General features: G+C 30.7%; 1 protein-coding gene across 1 annotated transcript in view; it reads right to left on the bottom strand.

Moving 5' to 3' along the window:
* Positions 1 to 4553: 4553 nt before the first annotated feature.
* Positions 4554 to 23427, bottom strand: part of LOC139512151 (beta-TrCP-like) — a 52228-nt gene continuing 33354 nt past the window's right edge. Inside the window, exons 5-14 of the mRNA XM_071299554.1 lie at positions 20428 to 20588; positions 19336 to 19426; positions 16971 to 17035; positions 16259 to 16384; positions 15642 to 15731; positions 14205 to 14293; positions 13722 to 13800; positions 9775 to 9968; positions 8672 to 8729; positions 4554 to 5972 (exon numbers count right to left, since the gene is read on the bottom strand). Of these exons, the coding sequence (XP_071155655.1) occupies positions 5829 to 5972; positions 8672 to 8729; positions 9775 to 9968; positions 13722 to 13800; positions 14205 to 14293; positions 15642 to 15731; positions 16259 to 16384; positions 16971 to 17035; positions 19336 to 19426; positions 20428 to 20588 (1097 nt within the window). The 3' untranslated portion in view covers positions 4554 to 5828. The remainder of the gene's footprint in view (positions 5973 to 8671; positions 8730 to 9774; positions 9969 to 13721; positions 13801 to 14204; positions 14294 to 15641; positions 15732 to 16258; positions 16385 to 16970; positions 17036 to 19335; positions 19427 to 20427; positions 20589 to 23427) is intronic.

The following is a 23427-nucleotide window of genomic DNA, read 5'->3' as shown; positions in this document are numbered from 1 at the left end:
AGTTTTAATCTAGCGTCGTACAACAGTACATGATATATAAGGCATGGAGATGTTATTGTTACAGATCAGCTCAATTATCTGTAGTAAAGGATCCTACAAATTAATGCAAGATACAGTCACAGAAAATAATTATATTTGTAAGTACGTCTGAGGCAGTGACAACTCTACAACAGATTTATCCATTGGATCACCAGCAATGATGGTGATACATGGTTGTGTACATAATGTATATACAACTCGTCTAAACATCAACCAAACAATGTCAGATCTGTAAACCCATGCTACTGAGATATCCTGACACCAAATCGCCTGCACTGCACCCGTCCCGCTAGACCACACGACCACCTGGGCTTCACAATAATAAAGCTTTCATATATATAAAATAGACTGCAACCCTAAAACACAATAGAATTTAAAATGGCATGTTCACATCATTCATTATCATGACAGACGGACGGATGAACGGAAAAACATACTAATAAAGGAACAGATGCACAGACCGAAAAACATAATGCTCCTTAGTGGGGCATACAATGGACAAATATCAATACCACTTTAGCCCAAGGTTGTGCTGATTTTAGAGAATAGAGAACACCAAATATCTGCCGTTGATACTTAAAAGAGAGATGGAAGATACCAAGACAAACTGCAAACAATATGGAATGTAAAAAAAAATGAAACAAAAGTCTCAAAAACACAACGTTAAATCCTAAAAGACTGAGCAACACAAATCTGTAATTCAGAGAAAAAAGTACTATGAACAAACAATGGTAAACTACATGACCAAGAGAGCCTGATATGGGTACACTTGGTAGGGTAAACTCAGTTTTATTTGAAACTAACCTCCCCATAAGTCCTGTAACACCTTACAGATTTTATCATTACACTGGATTTGTTTAAGTGAGCAGAATTCTGGTTGTCATATGATCATAAATTAATTATGGACATATTTTGGGACACAAAGTAATAACAATAATGCATACTGCATATTTTTATATACTTTGGTTCCACTTCTTTTTATTAGGTACCAATTTTTGGACAAAGAAGATTTGTTTTTGTGTACATTTGAATTTCTGTTTTTGTCAAAGCTTTCATATAAGCCTAGATGGGCCTCAGTGGCCGAGTGGTCTAAGTTGTTACTACTGTAATCACTGGCCAGTCAACACTGAGATTGTGATTTCGAAACCCTGCTTGTTCAGGTGCAATCGACTCCAAACTATATTGACTTGTAACGATTGTAATTTTCCTATCGAAGGTTGTGGTTTTCTCCGGGCACTGCAGCTTCCTCCAGCAATAAAATCTGGCCACCACTGAATAGCCTAAATGCAGTGCTTAAAAGTGGTGTTATAAAACACCAAAAATTAAATCAAAATCATATAAGCCTAAAGATAGTTGTACTTCATTGAATTGAACATTTAAAATTCTTGTTCAGTGATATACAAATGTACTGACAAAATCAACGAAAGTTTGGTACATTTGCATCCCACAAGTATCAATCAATTCACAGTAGATTTTACTTTCCCTTTCTGTACTTCATAGTCAAATTCAACCTGAAACATTAATTATTTTCCTACATAAGAAAACACAACAGAACTGATTTAAATCTGTTTTATTGAAAAAGAATTGTAAACATATAAAATATGGCAATATGTTTAAATAATTACATGGTTACCATGTAAGAGTAATCACAACCGACTTAACAATAACAGTACACACAATAATGATATATGTTGGTTTTAGTACATACAGTGAGGTCAACGAATGGTTTAAATATAAAATCTAATATCGTGCTACACATTTAACATATATATAAAAATAACATTAAAAACACAATTCTGATTGGTTTCTGGAAAGGTTATGAAATGATTAATTACAATTAATTAAATAACTAATACTCTGTTCACAACTTCACACACATGTTATATTTAAATAAGAATGAAATGAGATGTTCATCTCAGTTTATCATATACAAATATAAAGAAGTTTGAGTTCACACTTGGTGAAAGTTGGTTCTAAATATTATTTTGTAATTCTAGATTAAATTCCACTAAATATGAAGATTTATGCATGCATTTGATAGATAAATTATGCATTCACACATATATTTATTCCAGGTTCAGATAAATTATGCATTCACACATATTTTTATTCCAGGTTCAAATCTGATGCTAGATGAAATCAAATGTCAAACTAGCTACTTCAAATCATTTGACCCCCGATTCACAAATATGAATTTAATCCAGAATATGTGTGAACACAAATCAGTATCTTTGTCAAATCAAATTTCTAATCTGATTTTGATGTGAACAGGGTATAAACAACTTTTTCTCGGATCCTTTAAATGGGTGTAGACTAAGCACCACAGAAATCACTACAATGTTAACTATAAAATTCTGATTCTTAATGTCAACAAATGTGTTTCCTATAGTATGTTCTCCTTCACTAGTAAAATGCCTGATTATTTCACTGATTTAGTAATCAAGTTTACAATAGTTAAAAATAAGGAGACATGCCAATGAGACAACCAACCACCAGAGACAAAAGGAGGATGATTATAACAGCTTTAGGGTAATGTATATGGCCTTTAACAATGAGCAAACTCATACCATATAAAAGGTAAAACTGACCATCATGTTCACTTGAGTTCTATTATAAAAACATGGAGATGTGGTATGATTGCCAATGTGACAACTATCCAACAAAGTTCAAATCAATTACATGTATAGGCAACCGTATAGCTTAAACAATGAGAAACACCCATTCTGTTTATTCAGCTATTTAAGGCCCAGACATGAAAAATATACAACAAGTGTTTATTTTATGCCAGTTTGATTTTATCTTAAGTTGACTTGTATACCAGACTATATATACTGCATTTTCAATTGACTTAATGGGACATATAGAAAAAAAGTAACAATGCAATGTATATGAAAGTATTAGTCTACACCCAGTTCATCTCAGTTATTCAGTTTTGATCATTAATTAATAGTAATGTCAGTTGGAAAAATATCTTATATATTTTTACTTTTAATACATGTACAATACATTTTATCATTAAATAAAAAAAACAATTCTTAATAAAGTGGTATAAATTCACACAACCATGTGTTTCTGATACCTATAAATAAGCATGCATTGTATGACTGACCCCTATCCATGTAGTGATTTCAATAAGAAACAAATACAACTACACTGTAGATAAGGCCCACAAAAATTAACTTTCAGGTCAACATTTCCGCCTTCTCTTTAAGACTTTTTCATATTTCACTTCATAATTGAATATTTTTTTATAAATATTTTTTAGCGATTTTATTGAAATACCAGTAATTTTCTTAACACAAAAAAATCATGTCTGCACTAACCTAGTCTTTCTTAAGAAATCAGAACTACTAAGTCGTTGACAGCTTTTTATATTAGAAATAATTTGTGAACATTACAAGCAGTAAAACTATTATACAGCATCTCAAAGATACTGCAGAAGACATAATAACATTAATAAAAAGTCAAATATCAAATTAAGTATCTATATGTCATTGGAAAGATGAGCATTAATATTTTCACTTATTATGCTTATTATTTCAGCCTTACGATAAAAAAATGAAATTCTTTGAAAATGGCCTTAAGTTTTTAATGAATTCATTAATAAATTCATTTACAACAATTACTACAGTAAGTGAAACAGTTGACCATTTGAAAATATGTTGTGTAATCTGTTCTCTATGTGAAATGTTGAGATGTGAATATAAAACACAAGATAAAATTTCACATGGACAGTTATTACTCCCTTGGTTATCTAGATTATTACTATGTCTATTCTAAAACGAACTGACAATATAGTAAAAATCTTGTTCTTTTTTCTTTTAAAAATAAAAACATTTGAGTGATATTTCTAGGTTACATAGATTAATTCAAAAGGAAGTGATTATATTTTTTTATCATTCTAATACTTTAACAAGGAAATGTTCCCTAGGGATATTTTGTTTTTTTATCAACTGTTTTTTCTGTTAAATTTGATATTTAGTGATAAAAACGTATAATGTATAAGTTTTGTCAAATCCCATGACACATTTATATTGAGAAAATATTTTCTCCCTCACAAAACAATAAAATAAATTGAGACAATCTAATATGCCATCACAGATCGATCTTCTTCACTAAATGGGACTAAATATATATATTTGTGTCAATTTAGCATTAAATCATGTTTTGTGTTGGATTTAATCTAAGTGATATTTGAAAAAAGTGCCTTTCAATGCAGCTCAAAGAATATCTGTCATTTGAGAACATTTAAAATTTAAAATGCAAACCTTTTCAACACGTCAAAATATAAGTATGTACTGGTAAAATAAAAACTGAAAAATTTTGTATTCATCTAGATGCAAGACTTGAGAATAATTATAATGATACAGCTAACCAAGTTTTAAGGTACCAAAAGTCCATTACTAGTTAAGGGACTTGTATTTTTGGTAAAAAGAATTCAAAACACTCAATCTCCACTGAAAAATATAAATCTTGCAATGAACAGGAAATTTCGAAGAAAAAAAATCTTCTTATTTCATTAAAAAAAAATATAATATTTTATCTGTTATGAGCAATTATATTATATGAAATCTAAAACTAAAAGGCCATGAAAATTGAGCATACTCTTCATGGGTACTATGCATGCACAAGGAATTCAAATTAGTACCATTTTATAACTTAAACACAATTTCTTTGTACCATAGCAAAGAAAATTATTTCTGCATGCATATAAAAAAAGAATGTTAATTATATGTAACCTTAACCTTTGAAAATAATAATCTAAAATAAAAAATACTTTAAGACAAGAAATTAGTATATGATAATGTATCAAGAAAATATTACATGACTTTAGTTTACAACATATCTTGGTTTAACCTGGACTAGATTTTAGACGCCTAATGCTGATGAATTTGATCAGTGTTTGTCATCACAAGACTTGTTTTACTGATCTAACAATCGTATAAAGTTCAACTTTTTCTTTCACAGCTAAACTGCCTCTTTTTATTAAATAACAATGCCAAATGTAAAATATACCCTGCTTCTGGCTAATTTCTAGCTATCTAGAATCCAGTTGTCAGTACATTTTCCTATTACATTGTACTTAACTCCAATAAGCTTAGGTAATATATTTTCTGTAAAAATGTTTTGCAAAGTTGAAAGATTAATTTGAACTCGTTTTATAATAATTTTCCCATATTACTAACCGCATAATGTCTTGGCTATTAGTGGCCTGCAGTCTCCATATAAATAAAATATCATATAGTTGTTAAATTCTTATCTGGATACTGCAAAAAAAATATTCATAAAGGATATTCTGGAACTATTCTAATTTTTCATTTTACATTTCAAGAGCACATGTAATTTTCCATTTTACATTTTAAGAGTACATGTAAAATCATAAACATTTCATATTGTCCAAACACCACAAAAATCTTTTAAGTAAGGTGCATGTTAATTGTAATCATTACTGTTGAGAACATCCTGGTCCTTAGCACTATAGTATAGATAACTCTCTCTTACAGTTGTTATCAATTTAGTTTTAACTTTGAATATTATTAACTTATTTAAAAATGAAAAAAAAAATCAATTAAGACCTGTGTTTTTGAAGACTGCTGATTTAAAATAACTTGTTTTAAATAAGTGGTTTATGTGTTTCACTACTAAACAAATTTTAATTCAAACCTGTGTGAGGTCACTAGGAGAAAAAGTTATATTTTTTTATGGCAGTATTACATTCAAACAGCAGCTGGAGTAAGTAGTCCAAAATGACTGGCTTTAAATATTTTTTGATTTGTATGACAGTATTTTTAGCAGCAGCTAAAATCCCACAACTTAACAGTCTTATCATATGACCCTGAAACAATTATAAAATCATTGAACTGTAAACATGTAACACCATCTGTGTGATTGCGCAATGTCACCAATCGTTCACCAGTCTGTAGATTCCATACCTGTAACAAGAAATTGAATGTTCACAAATTTTAATGAACTTGCAATCAAAAGGTTAAACAATCAACTGTAACCTAAAGATATCTCTTTATCTCTTATAATTAAGATTCCCACAATTGGTACAATAGGATAACTACACAGGCACTCGTCTCAGAATTTTTTCCCCATATGTACCTTTATATAACACAAGGTACTGAACTCACGATTTAGAAAAATGTCAGGGGGTGATGAAATTCTGTTATATCCCGATTTCTCGGCTGTCAACCCCACTAAAGCTTGTTATGTCGTAAATTTAAATTGATTTATCTTCACAATGGTGTATAACACACCTACTTTTGTTGTCGGAATCATCCGTAGCAATCCTACTCAAGTATGTCAATCGTAAGTATTTCGACTACTGACTATATCGGTTGACGAAATAATTACTATTGACATACTTGGGTAGGATTGCTATGGATGATTCCGACAACAAAAGTAGGCGTGTTATACACCATTGTGAAGATAAATCAATTTAAATTTACGACATAACAAGCTTTAGTGGGGTTGACAGCCGAGAAATCGGGATATAACGGAATTTCATCACCCCCTGACATTTTTCTGAATCGTGAGTTAAGTACCTTGTGTTATATAAAGGTATATATATAAAATAATTCTGAGACAAGTGCCTGTGGATAACTACTGTAAAATCAGAAATCATTGTGAAGTTTTAATTATTGTGAAAAATGCAACAGGGTTATAATCGCTAAAATTTAAGCTCCCATTTTGAAATTTGTTATATGAATTAAACAGGATTTTTCTCAATATCACAAAAATTAAATGAATTGCATTTTAGTCTTAAATGGCAAAATCTCAATAATAAACGCAAACAATAATTTCTGAATTTGCAGTATTGCTATTTTCAAACATTAATGCCAATTTATTTGGACATAGAAAAACTAGAGGCTCTCAAGAGCCTGTGTCGCTCACCTGTTACTGTGTTTACTGATGCCGTCCATCTTTGTTGGTAGGCAGGGTCATTAGACACTTTTTTTAAATAGATATCCTAGTATTATGATTGTGGCCAAGTTTGGTTAAATTTGGCCAAGTAGTTTTAGAAAAGATTTTTATATAAGTTACAAAAATGACAAAAAGTTTTTCAATATTGACTATAAAGGGCAATAACTCCTTATGGGGTCCTCTTACAATTTTGATCATGCTGACTTATTTGTAGATCTTACTTTGCTGAACATTATTGCTGTTTATACAGTTATAGTTTATCTCTTTCTATAATAGTATTCAAGATAATAACCAAAAACTGCAAAATTTCCTTAAAATTACCCATTTTAGGGCAGCAACCCAACAACAGGTTGTCAGATTCATCTGAAAATTTGTGAGGGGATATATCTTATTCTGATGGACATTTAAATCTTGAAAGATTTGCCCTTAATGTCTTAGTTTCAAAGATATAAAGCAAAAACTGCATTTTACCACTATGTTCTAATTTAAGCCATGTCGGCCATTTTGTTTGGTAGGCTGGGTCGTCGGACACATTTTTTAAACTATAAACCACAATGATAATTGTGGCCAAGTTTGGTTAAATTTGGCAAAGTAGTTTTAGAGAAGAAGATTTTTAGAAAAGTTGCAAAAAATGACAAAAAGTTGTTAAAAATTGACTATAAAGGGCAATAACTCTTTAAGGGATTGACTGACAATTTTGGTCATGTTGACTTATTTGTAGGTCATATTTTGCTGAACATTATTGCTGTTTACAGTTTATATCTATCTATTACAGTATTCAAGATAATAACCAAAAACTGCAAAATTTCCTTAAAATAACCATTTCAGGGGCAGCAACCCAACAACAGGTTGTCCGATTCGTCTGAAAATTTCAGGGCAGATAGATCTTGACCTGATCAACAATTTTACCCCATGTCAGATTTGCTCTAAATGCTTTGGTTACAAAGATATAAGCCAAAATATACATTTTACCCCTGTGTTCTATTTATAGCCATGGCGGTCATCTTGGTTGGTTGGCCAGGTCACGCCACACATTTTTTAAACTAGACACCCCAAGGATGATTGTGGCCAAGTTTGGTAGAAATTGGCCCAGTAGTTTCAGAGGAGAAGATTTTTGTAAAAGTTTACGGACGACGGACGCCAAGTGATGAGAAAAGCTCACTTGACCTTTCAGGTCAGGTGAGCTAAAAAGTCATTACAGTTTCTAAACTGGAGGCTAGAATTAATATTGTCCTTAACATTTGATTTGTTTATTTTTGATAAAAATCTTAAAAAATATTCTAGAATCTGAGAGTCTAGATTACAATAATCATGACATTTGAAAACCATGACCTCATACATTACAACTAAACACCGTCAGACTGTCGAATATAATATGAAGTCATCTGTTTAGTATCACCTTGGAAATGTGCAATGAAAATTTTTGTTGGACAAACAAACATACATGGTTTCAGTGTTAGACCAAGGCTCTGTGTTGAAGGCCAAACTTTGTCCTATAATTGTTAACTCTTTATACATTGCGACTTGGATGGAGAGTTGTCTCATTGGTACTGATACCACATCTTGTTTATATATGGTGATTACAATATAGACCTCACTCCAGAGCAGGATATAATAATTGCATCAAACACTTGCCCTGTTGATCATGTGAGAACATAAAAAGTACCAAATAACTTGTACTTTCAATATTATCTTATAATCTTACTTTGATAGTCTTATCATCTGCTGCACTACAAAGTCTCCAACTATCTGCTTGTAAACATCTATAAACAAAAATGGTTTTATTTCTTTACAAAAATGAATTCTACATTCAAAATAAAAGAAATATATATAATTGTGTACCCAATAATCAATTGTGTACCCATGCAATACTGTAAATTCAGAAATTATTGTGTGCATTTATTATTGCAATTTTGTTGTATTAGACTTAAATGCAATTTTAATTTTTACGATTTTGAGAAAAATCCTGTTTAATTCATATAAAATATTTCAAAATGCGAATTTAAATTATTGCGTTTTCAGCTCTGTCGCATTTTTCGCAATAATAAAAACCTCGCAATAATTTCTGAATTTACAGTAATCAAGTGCAAATCATTTTAAAATATGACAGTGGAAAAAAATCATAAATGGTTATTTGGAACCTGGTGCCTTGTCTGTGATAGCTGCTGTCATGTAAAAGTGTGATGTTGACAGCCAAAAACTAATCTTATATATCATTAACCAGCTTCTGTGATGAAGTCACAGGTGAGACAAAAAAGTAATGCATATATCATTGAATTCATAATACATTAAAGTTGAAATATGAATCTAATGATTTTCTTGAAGATAACCAAAGGAACTACATTTGTATTCCTCTTCTTTTAAGGTGGTACCTAACACTACAGGGAGATAACTCTGTAAAGTCAGCTTAACGTTTTAATTACGTTGTGTTGTAAAGGGATATTAAGCTTCTCAATGATCAAAATTGGTGTTTGTCAAACTGCTATATAACCAGTGTAATTTTTCTGACAAAACGTTTGGTTCAAAATTTTCAAAATTTTTATATTTTTGTTAAAGGGTCAAAGTAAATACTTTGACATAATTTTATGACAATTAAACGAGCCAAATTAATTTAAGTTAAAGTGTTGGGTACTACCTTAAGTAAACTATTTTTGGACAATACATTAAAATTTATCAGTCTTGATGTTATTTTTTGAACATGTAAACTAATTAGAATGCCTTCATTATATTTAACATCCTTAATGCTATGGATAAATGAAAAGCCAATTTTGTATATCAAATGTCAAAAGATTCTAAACTATGAATTACCTGACAACACCTGTATGTCCTTCCGATGCTTTCCAGTCCATGGTATTTATACAGTCACCACTGTGTATGTCCCACATTTTTAAGTTACAATCCATTGATCCACTAACAATTCTCGTAGAATCAAACTGTAAACAGGTAACTGCATCCTGATGACCGGTCAAGGTTCTAATACAGGCTCCTTCATAACTCCATATCTATATCAGACAAATTAAAAGTTTAATTAAAGACATTCAACAATGGTAAACAAGCTCACATACTGGTGTGTACACAGATTGATTTATTAGTTCAGATCTTTTACTGTTATCCATTATATTTTCTATTTCTATACAGCAGTATTTGAAAGTCTCATAAAAACTGAATACTTGACAAATTGAAATTTCTTCTGGTTTGAAACAACAAATTCAAGTTCCCTTTACAGCTTTTACATTAATGCTAGCAAAACAAATCTTTGTTTGGCTTGCTTGCTTTGCTTGTATCAATGTTTGATCAAGCACATCAGTTAAGATAGGCAGGGCTTCAAATTGTATACATCATACTTAAGGTGGTACCTAACACTACAGGGAGATAACTCTGTAAAGTCAGCTAAACGTTTTAATTACGTTGTGTTGTAAAATTACTATTAAGCTTCTCAATGATCAAAATTGGTGTTTGTCAAATTGCTATATAACCAGTGTTATTTTTCTGACAAACGGTTGGTTCAAAAAATTTTTAATTTTTATATTTTTGTCAAAGGGTCAAAGTAAATACTTTGTCAAAATTTTATGAAAATTAAACGAGCCAAATTAATTTGAGTGAAAGTGTTGGGTACCACCTTAAATCTTATTGGACATTATCAAGTTATGTTTGAGGTTAAGGACACTAAATTTTAAAACATCACATGACAAATATCATTCTCACATGTTTCCTTACCTGTAAATATAAGTAATGAAAGAAAAAAATATACTTTTTTGTATGAAGCTGAGCCCTTCCACAGTTTTGCGCCGAGTACAAAAAAGTTTATATTTCTATGACATTGACCTAATATTGTTTTTAAAACTGCAACTCAAACAAATACATCGATAGCTTTTTAAATAGTAACACAATTGCCAAACTTATTTTCATCCCTTAATGAACCCCTTATTGTGGAGACAGTGTTCCATGATGAAATTGACATTATACAAAATATATTTATGCTACTATATTTAGGAAATAAACAGAATTAGTTGCAGTATAAAATAAAATATGATGTGTGTGATTACAATAAGTGAGGGAATTTGATGTTTGCTATACCATGGCTCATGTGAACCTGTAGACCGATTTTACATTGAATTATTATGGTCCAATATCTAAAATCTAAATACATGGTTAGGTTCAGCATATCATAGAACCCCAAGAATTCAATTTTTGATGAAATCAAATAATGTTCAATTTAAGACCCTTTAGACCTCAATGTGGACCAATTTGATAACCAGGCCCAAATATTAAAAATCTTAATACATGGTTAGATTCAGCATATTGAAGAACCCCATATATTCAATTTTTGTTGAAATCAAACAATGTTTAATTTTTGACCCTTTGGACCTTAATGTAGACCAATTTAAAAACGGGACAATACTGTGCAATTGAATATTTCTTGCTATTGCGCAAAACTGTGCAATTGAAAATTTCTTGCTATTGCGCAATATTGTGCAATTAAATATTTCTTGCTATTGCGAAATACTGTGCAATTGAAGATTTCTTGCTATTGCACAATACTGTGCAATTGAAGATTTCTTGCTAATGCGCAATACTGTGCAATTGAAGATATCTTGCTATTGCGCAATACTGTGCAATTGAAGATTTCTTGCTATTGCGCAATACAAACCTTCCTTTTGCGGTCATAAACCTTGTGTTAAAATTTCATAGATTTCTATTTACTTATAATACTAAAGTTATTGTGCAAAAACCAAGAAAAATGCTTATTTGGGACCTGTTTTTGACCCCTAATTCCTAAACTGTTGGGACTAAAACTCCCAAAATCAATCCCAACCTTCCTTTTGTGGTCATAGACCTTATGTTAAAATTTCATAGATTTCTGCGTACTTATACTAAAGTTATTGTGCGAAAACCAAGCAAAATGCTTATTTGGGCCCTTTTTGGTCCCTAATTCCTAAACTGTTGGGACCAAAACACCCAAAATCAATCCCAACCTTCCTTTTATAGTCATAAACCTTGTGTTTAAATTTCATAGATTTCTATTTACCTTTTACTAAAGTTAGAGTTCGAAAACCAAATATCTTCGGACGCAGACGACACCAACGTGATACCAATATAAGACCAAAACATTTTCAATTTTTGCGGTCGTATAAAAAAGTTTAATTAATGAACTTGGAATATCTGTCATTTTCCCCCTACCCAGTTTATCCCTATTACTTATTATGTCCATTGTTATTGAATATTTCGCAATTTGATTGGATAAATTTTCGCTTGTAAACCTTCAAACTGATTTTTTTTTATACATGAACATTTTTAGCAAATCAGAACGTTAATGCATGTGTACAGTAAAGCTGGACCTCCAAACTGGACACTGGAGGTCAAACTCCATATCATTTTCAATCTACCAATCTTGTATGGCACTACCTTGCTCTAAATGTATACAAAGTCACAACTGAATCAATGCATTCAGAATTTCCTATTGTTTCAAAGACACTTTAACCCCCCTTTTTCCCCCGACTTTTATAAACGGAACGAGTTCGATATTAACGATGTTTTGTTAACATGAAATTCATTTGCAAGCAAGTTATGTCTGTATATCATTCAAGCAAAATTGAATTCAAAAAGTTTATTGTTAAAGCGAAATAAAAGTTGGAAATGAAGAGGGCAAAGGCTGATCATTTTTACAAATCTGGAAAAATACAAATTGAAATAAGACATGCAATTATAGTCAAGAATTTTGATTATAACTTGTGCTTTAATTATTTTATGCACTTGTTAAAACTGTTGAAGATATCCTTTGGTATCCAGTCCGTTCTATCATCAATTTTGCATCAATTAGTTGTACCACGAATTCACTTTAATTTCTTGTTAATTTTATTTTCAAAATTTTTTAAGTATTTTGTTTTTTTATTAAATATGTGTATTTATTTATAATCAGACAAATATTCTCCATATAATCTTTTTACCGAATTCCTTCTAAATGCTAAAAGTCAAATATGTGAAGGGACTTTCCCTCTGATTCATTTCAAAGATTGTGTATTGTTTTGGTAGTAATTTTCGATGTCATTCAGTGTCCCATCACATCCAGTGTATACTATACACAGGCTGAAACGCCGCCCCTCTGTGGGTTACAAATGTCAATCTTAATTACAATGGTTGAGCAAACATTTACACAAACAAAGCAAGCAAGCCAAACAAATAATTGTCTTGATAGCATTGATGTAAAAGCTGTAACCAACAACTTTGCCGCTAACATTGAAAGTTAATATGCACAGTGGAAGCACTTTAAAAACGTTATGCTTTATTATAAGTTAAAATATTTTCTGAAGTCTTAAAAGGAAATAAATGCTCTTAGTCGCATGGTACATCATTACTGTTGATAACCCATAAAAAAAATTGTTGTTCTTTCTTTCGTTATTATGGTTCATAATTTTAAAAGAATTCACTTGACTAAAACCTTCTGGGATTTCTCCACCATCATTCTATTATACAGTAAAAGTCTTGTATTTAATGTATACACAATTTTACAGAATTAGGCTACAGTGTAAGAAAAGATCTGTGGTAAATGGGAGATTTCTTATTGGTACTTCATCGAAAAAGACATGGGAAAGTAAGACTCTCAGTGATACCCAAAATCCCCCCACAACTTGAATATATCAAATAGACATGCAAACATAACTGGTGCATGATGACCCAAGTACCAAAACATATTTTCCTTTCCTACCGTCATTTATTCAATGAAATGGCCTTATAATTAATTGAACTAAAGTTACCTTGATTGCTTTGTCACATGACCCTGATACAATCTTTGTCTCGTTAAATTGTATACATAAAACAGCTGCTTGATGCCCTCTGAAAAAAATAGAATTAGGAATAAGGTAAAAGTATATATTCACCATTTCCCAATTTTTAATAGAAATCCTTGGTAATGAAATGTAAAAAGAAGTTGCATAAATGTATTTTCCCTTTTCCAGAAATTATCCTATCCAACATTATTCTAACAATTTTTCACTCCATCAAATTGTTCAAAAAGTAACTCATATAAATACCACTTGACAATACTTGGCTTATATAGTGACAGAAAAAGTAAGGAAATGTGCCTGAATTGTTTTCCTAACAATTAGAGTTATAAAGATCAACACTATTTTGAGTATAATGAACATTGTTTAGGAACTTATTTTTCCCTCTTTTTGTACTTTAAAAAAATTAAAAATAAGGAAATTGTTATATAACAATATGTTTTTTTGTTCTTATACCTTAAAGTGTTTCTACAACTGCCTGTCTTCAAATCCCACACTTTGATAGTGAAATCATAAGATCCACTGATTACTTTATCATCATCAACCTGCAAATAAAAGTAAAATATTTAAATCAATAACATGTATTTTGTAAATCAGTTCAAACATATAGTCTACTCTTGTTATCTTGAAATCAAATAGGGATAAAAAGAGTAGGTCTAAAAATTAACTAATATGCTAAAATTTAGAAGATTTCAGTAATTTAGCATTACTTAATGATGCTAGTACCTGATACATGTACATTGTATTGTCAAAAACAGCCCATATTTATGTAGCAGAAGTATTTTACTGTTTACTGTCCAATAAATATCTAAAAGTTTTCATTTTAACAATTTTGCAAAACTGCTATATTTTGAGGCTAAAAAGGGGTCTTACTGGATCTACTCATTTTTAGTCAACCAAGTTCAACTCAAGAAGAGCGAAAATGATACCAATCAAGGGTAAACAACTATAATTTACACAATATAAAACAAGCTTTTGCACATCCTGATGATTAGATCATACATTGATTGTACTTGTTAATTTCATCATGTTTGATTCAAATCATGTATTTCATTATAGACAGTGGTTTTGATTTCAGTACTTGATAAAAACTCCTTTCTCCCTAATTTTGCAACTTTTTACTTTTTGTGCTGAAGTCCCTAGTTGTTGAATGTATTTTATCATTGTATTTCAAGTACTACCAGTATTATTTTTTTATGTAGATATCTCTTTATTAAATAAAGAGTTAAATAAAATCTCTAATTTGTATTACTTTGTACTCAATTCATGAATTTAACATTTTCAGCATGGAAACCAAAAAATATAGCTGGTTTGTTTGATCCCCCTGTCTTTTTAACTACCAAAAAGTGCACACGATCTGTAAATTTTGAGAGACAACTGTAAACATATATATTCAAAAGGAAAAAAAGTCATTTGGTTTGCAGATTCTTGAGGTATTTTTCAAGTTTGACATTTTTTATAGAATATAATTTACTCAAATTTACCAGATTCTAATAGCCAAATCATTATATTTTTAACAAGAATGTGTTCATATTACATGGTCACCCACAACAAGAATGTGTTCATATTACATGGTCGCCCCACTCGCAATCTCATTTTCTATGACATGCAAATTAGAAAGATCATATCATAGGGCACATGTGTACTAAGTTTGAAGTTGATTTGACTTCAACTTCATTAAAAACTACTTTGGCTAAAAACTTTAACCTGAAGAAGGACAGACGAACGAATGGTCGGAATAAAAAACAGACATACATGTGAACGGATGGAAGAACTGACGAATGGACGCCCAGAACAGAAAACATAATGCCCCTCTACTATTGAAGGTGGGGGATAAAAAGTTTACATCATATACATTGTAGGTCTAAATCTGTTAAATCTCAATAACCATACCTGAATACATCTAACAGTATCTTCATGTCCAACCATGGTTACTTTACAGGCAATGCTGGACCAACTTTCTTGGGTAGATAAATCCCATACCTATCAAATAGATCATAGTACATGTATTATAAGAATTGTAAAAGACTATAAATAGAAAAGGAATTTAAGAATATGTATTTTACATTAAATTTTTTCTCACTTTATGGCATCAGTGATTATAAGTAGTATTGAAAAAAATTCATGTCCTATACCAACAAAGGGGGACTGCAAAATAGAAATATGGTCACTTAAGTCTTCTTAAGATTTGCAGTAAAACCTTTTCTCAAGTTGGGCAACTGTTTGGCTCTGCAGGATGTACAAGTTTGCATACACTTCTGTTCAGAATATTCAATGCCTCGTGTAAAGAGAGTGCCACTATTTTTGGTATATTAGGAATCAACCAATTATCATTCCTAGTACTTATTCTTGTGCATCAACAACCTTTAATCCATAGATTTTGACATGGCATTTTTATATTGCTCTTGAAACTTTAGTTATTTGTATATGACTGGTAATCATAGCCTTTAGATTTCATTCATTGATTGTATAGTCAATGCCCATTACACATTTGTACTACTGGTACTCACTTTTATAGTTTTGTCTGTAGACCCACTGACTAAACGTTTTCCCTCCAGATGTAAACACCTAACCGTACCACTGTGGCCAACCAAAGTCTGAACTGACCATGGTGCATTGGTTCTAATATTCCAAACCTGATTCAAATAATTCAAGATAAATTATCTAAAGAAAATTTGGATTAAAACAAAGATAACAATTCATTTTCACTAAGAATTCTAATTTCAAGATACTTTTCTGTCATAATCATTTAAAAATCTAGAGTTCTTTTTAATAACTAAAGCTACAGCAATTAAAAATATTTTTTCTATTTGACTACCATAAATATTTTTAAAATGAAATATGCTTAATTGTTGAAAAAAACGGAAACATGAGGTACAAATCCAGGAGACAGCAACCCAACAAGACAACAAACATCAGAAAGGTTTCAGATAACTTTTTTCAAAAATATAGAAATGCATATCATTCTTATTTGAATTACTCCAGCCGTATCATAATTCTAGGTTTTTGCTGAAGCATACAAACAAGCCTTTAGAAAATTTGTCATTCTTAAAACTTTTAATTTCATGGTTCACTTGTACCCACAAAATCCACAAAAATTGGTATCCAACGAATAATGAATAATCCACAGAAATAGCTTAGTAGGGGAGATGTATAGCTCTTTAGCCACCTGATGACCATTACAATAATAAAATATTATTCTATTCTTGTTCCTTGAATTACCTTGATTGTCTTATCAGATGAACCACTCACAATTCTAGTGTCGTCAAACTGTACACAAGATATACCTAAAATGAAAGATTGGACATATAAAAAATTATAGTTTAAATCATGCAGCATAATAATGTATTTCCCATTAAACAACCTCTATATACAACAAGAACCAACATATCAAAAAAATTATCTTTTTGTCGAGCCTTCGACTTTAGTCGAAAAAGCGAGACTAAGCGATCCAAAATTCCGTCGTCGTCGGCGTCGTCGGCGGCGTCAACAAATATTCACTCTGTGGTTAAAGTTTTTGAAATTTTAATAACTTTCTTAAACTATACTGGATTTCTACCAAACTTTGACAGAAGCTTGTTTATGATCATAAGATAGTATCCAGAAGTAAATTTTGTAAAAATAAAATTCCATTTTTTCCGTATTTTACTATAAATGGACTTAGTTTTTTCTGCGGGGAAACAAAACATTCACTCTGTGGTTAAAGTTTTTAGAATTTTAATAACTTTCTCAAACTATCCTGGGTTTGTACCAAACTTGGACAGAAGCTTGTTTATGATCATAAGATAATATCCAGAAGTAAATTTTGTAAAAATAAAATTCCATTTTTTCCGTATTTTACTTATAAATGGACTTAGTTTTTTCTGCGGGGAAACATTACATTCACTCTGTGGTTAAAGTTTTTAGAATTTTAATAACTTTCTTTAACTATCCTGGGTTTGTACCAAACTTGGACAGAAGCTTGTTTATGATCATAAGATAGTATCCAGAAGAAAATTTTGTAAAAATAAAATTCAATTTTTTCCGTATTTTACTTATAAATGGACTTAGTTTTTTCTGCAGGGAACCATTACATTCACTCTGTGGTTAAAGTTTTTAAAATTTAAATAACTTTCTTAAACTATCCTGGGTTTGTACCAAACTTGGAAATAACCTTATTTATGATCATAAGATTGTATCCAGAAGTAAAGTTTGTAAAAAGATTACTCTGTTTTTTTCTGTAATTTACTTTCAAATGGACTTAGATTTTCTTACAATCATAAAATAGTAACAAGAGGAATATTTTTATTGATTTTTTTCCTCATTGTTGTTGAGCATGTGATTTACAGCAAAAATAGGCGAGACACTGGGTTCCGCGGAACCCTTACAAATTTTTTATATTTTCTGGTAGGATTTTTTCCAGTAGACAAAAACAACTGTTTGATTGGATACCATTCAAACAAAAAGCACCTTGGCTCAAAATTACTATTCTGTAATATAATAACAAATAATGATTCACTTTCTGTTTTTATGTTTTTGAATTTATCTTATCTTATGAATTTTTAAAATAGACTAATATTAAAATGAAACAAATAATTAATGATTTCCAATAAAATATTAACATGTTACCTCATATAATCACCTTAATTCTCAAGTTAATTATAAAATGCTATTCAGTCATTCATTTTTCAGTTTTGTAAATAATTTAATAAATGGTTGTTCATTTTATTCAGGTGTATCAAAGTGAAATATTCCCTTGTTGTTACAAACTGTATAAATAATCAACATTCTAAAAGGAAAATGTATGCAGATTTAGCTTTTTATTACAGGAATTTCCCATGGTATCTGTGGCTAATTCAAACTTAAGGGCATACGATACAGTTACAGGGGAGGTAATGACGTTGCTAACGCAAAATGTTATTTTCGCGACGTCAAACTGTGACATATCGGGAAAAGATGCATTTTTCGACTGGTTTTTATCATTCAAACTGATTTGATTTGAAAACGAGTGCATGGACCCCTATTTTTTAAAATGACATTTTGTTTCATTTTCCAGGTAGATTATGTGGACCAAATTTTATAAAACTGTAAATAGTGCAAATTTTTTATTTTTGATAAATGTACAGCAAAAAATGATGTTTTTTTCTAACTTCATGACCATTTGATAAATATGAGTTATTTCTGAATAAAAAATGCATAAATTTTTAGAATACTTATAGAATACAGAAATTACAAATTATTTAACAAAAAACAATTTGTGTTTATCTTTTAAAACAAAAAAGTTACGTCTTTCTTTCGAAAGAAAAAAATAAGGCCACAAATCCGAATTTTGAGCAAATATACAAAATTTTGACCTCAAAAAGTAGCACAAGAAGGTATATTTTTTATTGCATATTTGATTTAATCAGGTAAAAAATAGACTATATGGAAATTTTCATCAAACTGTAAATACAGGATCAAAACTGTATTGTATGCCCTTAAATTCTCAGAAATTGACCTTGAGAGAAACTATTCCAAGAAGCAAAGTTTCATTATATGAAATAAAATATTAATACCTCAACTAAGGCAATTTTATTCATCTGTAGCTAATTAAACTTAATAAAAATACCTTGACTATGGCCTTCAAAGGTTCTAACAGTACATCTACCATTTAACCAATTCTGTCTCAATCTGTATCTCTCAGCAAACACTTTCTTCCACTGAAATAAACATTTCCTTATGTACAACAACAACAATAATACTTTATTTCAAAAGAATTACATTTAGTTATACAAGCAAACTGTCCTATAGCAAAACAACAACGGGATGCCTGATTGGTCTGAAATTTTAAGGGCAGATAGACTTTGACCTAACGAACAAATTAATCTCGTCAGATTTGCTTTAAATGCTTTGGTTTCTGAGATTTTAGTCAAAAACTGCATTTTACCTTATGTACTATTTTTAGCCATGGCGGCCATCTTGGTTCGCAGGCAGGGTCATCGGACACATTTTTGAAACAACATACCCTAATGATGATTGTGGACCAGTTTGGTTAAATTTGTCTCAGTAGTTTCAGAGGAGAAGATTTTTGTACAAGATAACAAAAAATTACGAAAAATTGACAAAAATTTACTATAAAGGGCAATAACTCCTTAAGGGGTCAACTGACCATTTTGGTCATGTTGACTTATTTGTAGATCTTACTTTGCTGAACATTATTGCTGTTTACAGTTTACCTCTATCTATAATAATATTCAAGATAACCAAAAACGGCAAAATTTCCTTAAAATTACAAATTCTGGGGCAGCAACCCAACAACGGGTTGTCCGATTCATCTGAAATTTTCAAGACAGATAGATCTTGACCTGATGAACAATTTTACCCCATGTCAGATTTGCTCTAAATGCTTTGGTTTCAGAGATATAAGCCAAAAACTGCATTTGACCCCTATGTTCTATTTTTAGCAATGGCGACCATGTTTGTTGATAGATCAAAACTTCGGATACAATTTATAAACTAGATACCCTAAGGAACATTCAATTTAAGTTTGGAAGTATTTGGCCTAGTAGTTTCAGAGGAGAAGATTCTTGAAATAGTTTACGACGACAGACGACGACAGACGACGGACGACGACGGACGCCAAGTGATGGCATAAGCTCACTTGGCCCTTCGGGCCAGGTGAGCTAATAAAATCATGTACTGAAATTAATTTCAAACAAACCTGGATACTTCCTTCTGGTGACATGTGACTGATGACTTGTTTGTGTTCTGCGGCCTTTGAAAGCCGCCATTTTTGTTGACAGCAAAATTTTCTCCATAGTGATGGTTCTTCTGTCAGCTGTCCCCAGAGACAACAAACCTGGGCAGCCTTACATAATGTTACTGTACCAAAAAAATAATAGCACTGATTACCAGAGAATAATTTTAGAAAAAAAGATGAAGAAAAACATAAAATTTTGTTGTTTGGAGCTGGATATTTTTGATATATTATTGTTTTTTGTAGAGTAAATAATTTTACTGGATGATTTTGTTTTAGAAAGACAACAGAACTTATATATCAATCTTTTGTAGAAATGATATATAACTTCATTGGAAAAACAATGCTTTCTTATAATTACATTATATGTTACATAAAAATCCACTTGGGTACTTTATTCAAAATATGCTTCGGACAATTCTTTTACACTCCAATAAAATTACAAACTTAAATTAGATTGTTTGTATTTTTCATATAAATCCATTTGGTTGCTTTATTCACAAATACACTTCAGTCAAATCTTTTTCACACCAATAAAATTACAAAATAAATTAGATTGTTTTGTATTTTTCATATAAATCCATTTGGTTGCTTTATTCACAAGTACACTTCAGTCAAATATTTTTCACACCAATAAAATTACAAAATAAATAAGATTGTTTTGTATTTTTCATATAAATCCATTTGGTAACAGTGCTTCATTCACAAATACACTTCGGTCAAATCTTTTTCACACCAATAAAATTACAAAAATAGCATTAAATTCTTAAATAAAAAGACCAAGTATTAGTCTTAACTAGAGTAATCAAGTATATACTTACTTATTACATTGACTTAAATCAATAGAAAATGAAACTATGTTTTTCGGTTTAGATTATCAAATTAAAGACCCAACAAAAAATCTTAATCAAACTTTTGCTTTATTTTTGTGCATGTTTTGTGTGGGGTTTCAACTTTTATTCAAATGGGACAACATCCCTAATGTGCCTCGAAATAAGGAACTCAAAAGTCACGTGTAAAGAAAAAATCTCTGTGTAGTGATATTGGACATGTTTCTATTTTTTACAAATGACTGAGCTTAACCGTGTGTGGTGATTAGGAAAGTAGAGGAACATAGAATAAATGTGTAACCAGATGCTCCGCAGGGCGCAGCTTTATACGACTGCAGAATTGAACCCTGAACGGTTGGGGCAAGTATGGACACAACATTCAAGCTGGATTCAGCTCTAAATTTGGATTGTGATTAAATAGTTGACACAGCATAGGTTTTTTGACACAGAATGAATGTGGTCTAATGAACTTAAAATTTTAGTTTTGCCTTTGAGCAATACACTATGCTGTTGAATATTAATCCTCTCAAATAAATGTTTGAAGAAATTTTTTTTTTATTTATGAAATCTGAAATGAGAAAAATTTAATCCCCCCCCCCCCCCCCCCCCCCAATTTTTTTTTTTCACATCCCCCTTTCTCTTATCCGAAAACTGATCTCAATTCAAATTTCTAATGAAGTTTGCAACAATAACTATTCATTTAAATACATCATAAAATATTAAAATGTAAAAAAGGTGCTTGTTATCACTGAACTTGGTAAAGATTGTTTTAATTTATCAGTTCGTGGTAAAAGTGAATATACATTGTATATTGTATAAAACAATGATTTAAGTTGATTCAACTACTATTCTGGACAAAGAAAGATAACTCCAATTTTCGAAAATTTCTTGCTATTGCACAATATTGTGCAATTAGATATTTCTTGCTATTGCGTAATACTGTGCAATTGAAAATTTCTTGCTATTGCACAATACTGTGCAATTGAAGATTTCTTGCTATTGCTGAATACTGTGCAATTGAAAATGTCTGCTATTGCACAATACTTAATATAATAATTATGGATCCTGATTTGGACCAACTTTAAAACTGGGCTCATAATCAAAAATCTAAGTACATGTTTAGATTCAGCATATCAAAGAACCCCAAGAATTCAATTTTTGTTAAAATCAAACTTAGTTTAATTTTGGACCCTTTGGACTTTAATGTAGACCAATTTGAAAACAGGACCAAAAATTAAGAATCTACATACACAGTTAGATTTGGCATATAACAGAACCCCAATTAATCAATTTTTGATGAAATCAAACAAAGTTTAATTTGGACCCCGATTTGGACCAACTTGAAAACTGGGCCAATAATAAAAAATCTAAGTACATTTTTAGATTCAGCATATCAAAGAACCCAAAGGATTCAATTTTTGTTAAAATCAAACTAAGTTTAATTTTGGACCCTTTGGACCTTAATGTAGACCAATTTGAAAACGGGAACAAAAATTAGGAATCTTCATACACAGTTAGATTCGGGATATCAAATAACCCCAATTATTCAATTTTTGATGAAATTATGAACAAAGTTTAATTTTGGACCCTTTGGGCCCCTTATTCCTAAACTGTTGGGACCAAAACTCCCAAAATCAATCCCAACCTTCCTTTTATGCTAATAAACCTTGTGTTTAAATTTCATAGATTTCTATTTACTTATTCTTAAGTTATGGTGCAAAAACCAAGAAAAATGCTTATTTGGGCCCTTTTTGGCCCCTAATTCCTAAACTGTTGGGACCAAAACTCCCAAAATCAATCTCAACCTTCCTTTTGAGGTCATAAACCTTGTGTTTAAATTTCATTGATTTCTATTAACTTATACTAAAGTTATGGTGCGAAAACCAAGAATAATGCTTATTTGGGCCCTTTTTTGGCCCCTAATTCCTAAACTGTTGGAACCAAAACTCCCAAAATCAATCCCAACCTTCCTTTTGTGGTCATAAACCTTGTGTCAAAATTTTATAGATTTCTATTTACTTAAACTAAAGTTATAGTGCGAAAACCAAGAAAATGCTTATTTGGGCCCTTTTTGGCCCCTAATTCCTAAAATTTTGGGATCAAAACTCCCAAAATCAATCCCAACCTTCCTTTT

The sequence above is a fragment of the Mytilus edulis genome, chromosome 1 (genome assembly GCF_963676685.1).
Source record: "Mytilus edulis chromosome 1, xbMytEdul2.2, whole genome shotgun sequence".
NCBI lineage: Eukaryota > Metazoa > Mollusca > Bivalvia > Mytilida > Mytilidae > Mytilus > Mytilus edulis.
Note: the sequence above shows the minus strand (reverse complement) of the source record. Positions and strands in the feature narration are given on the sequence as shown.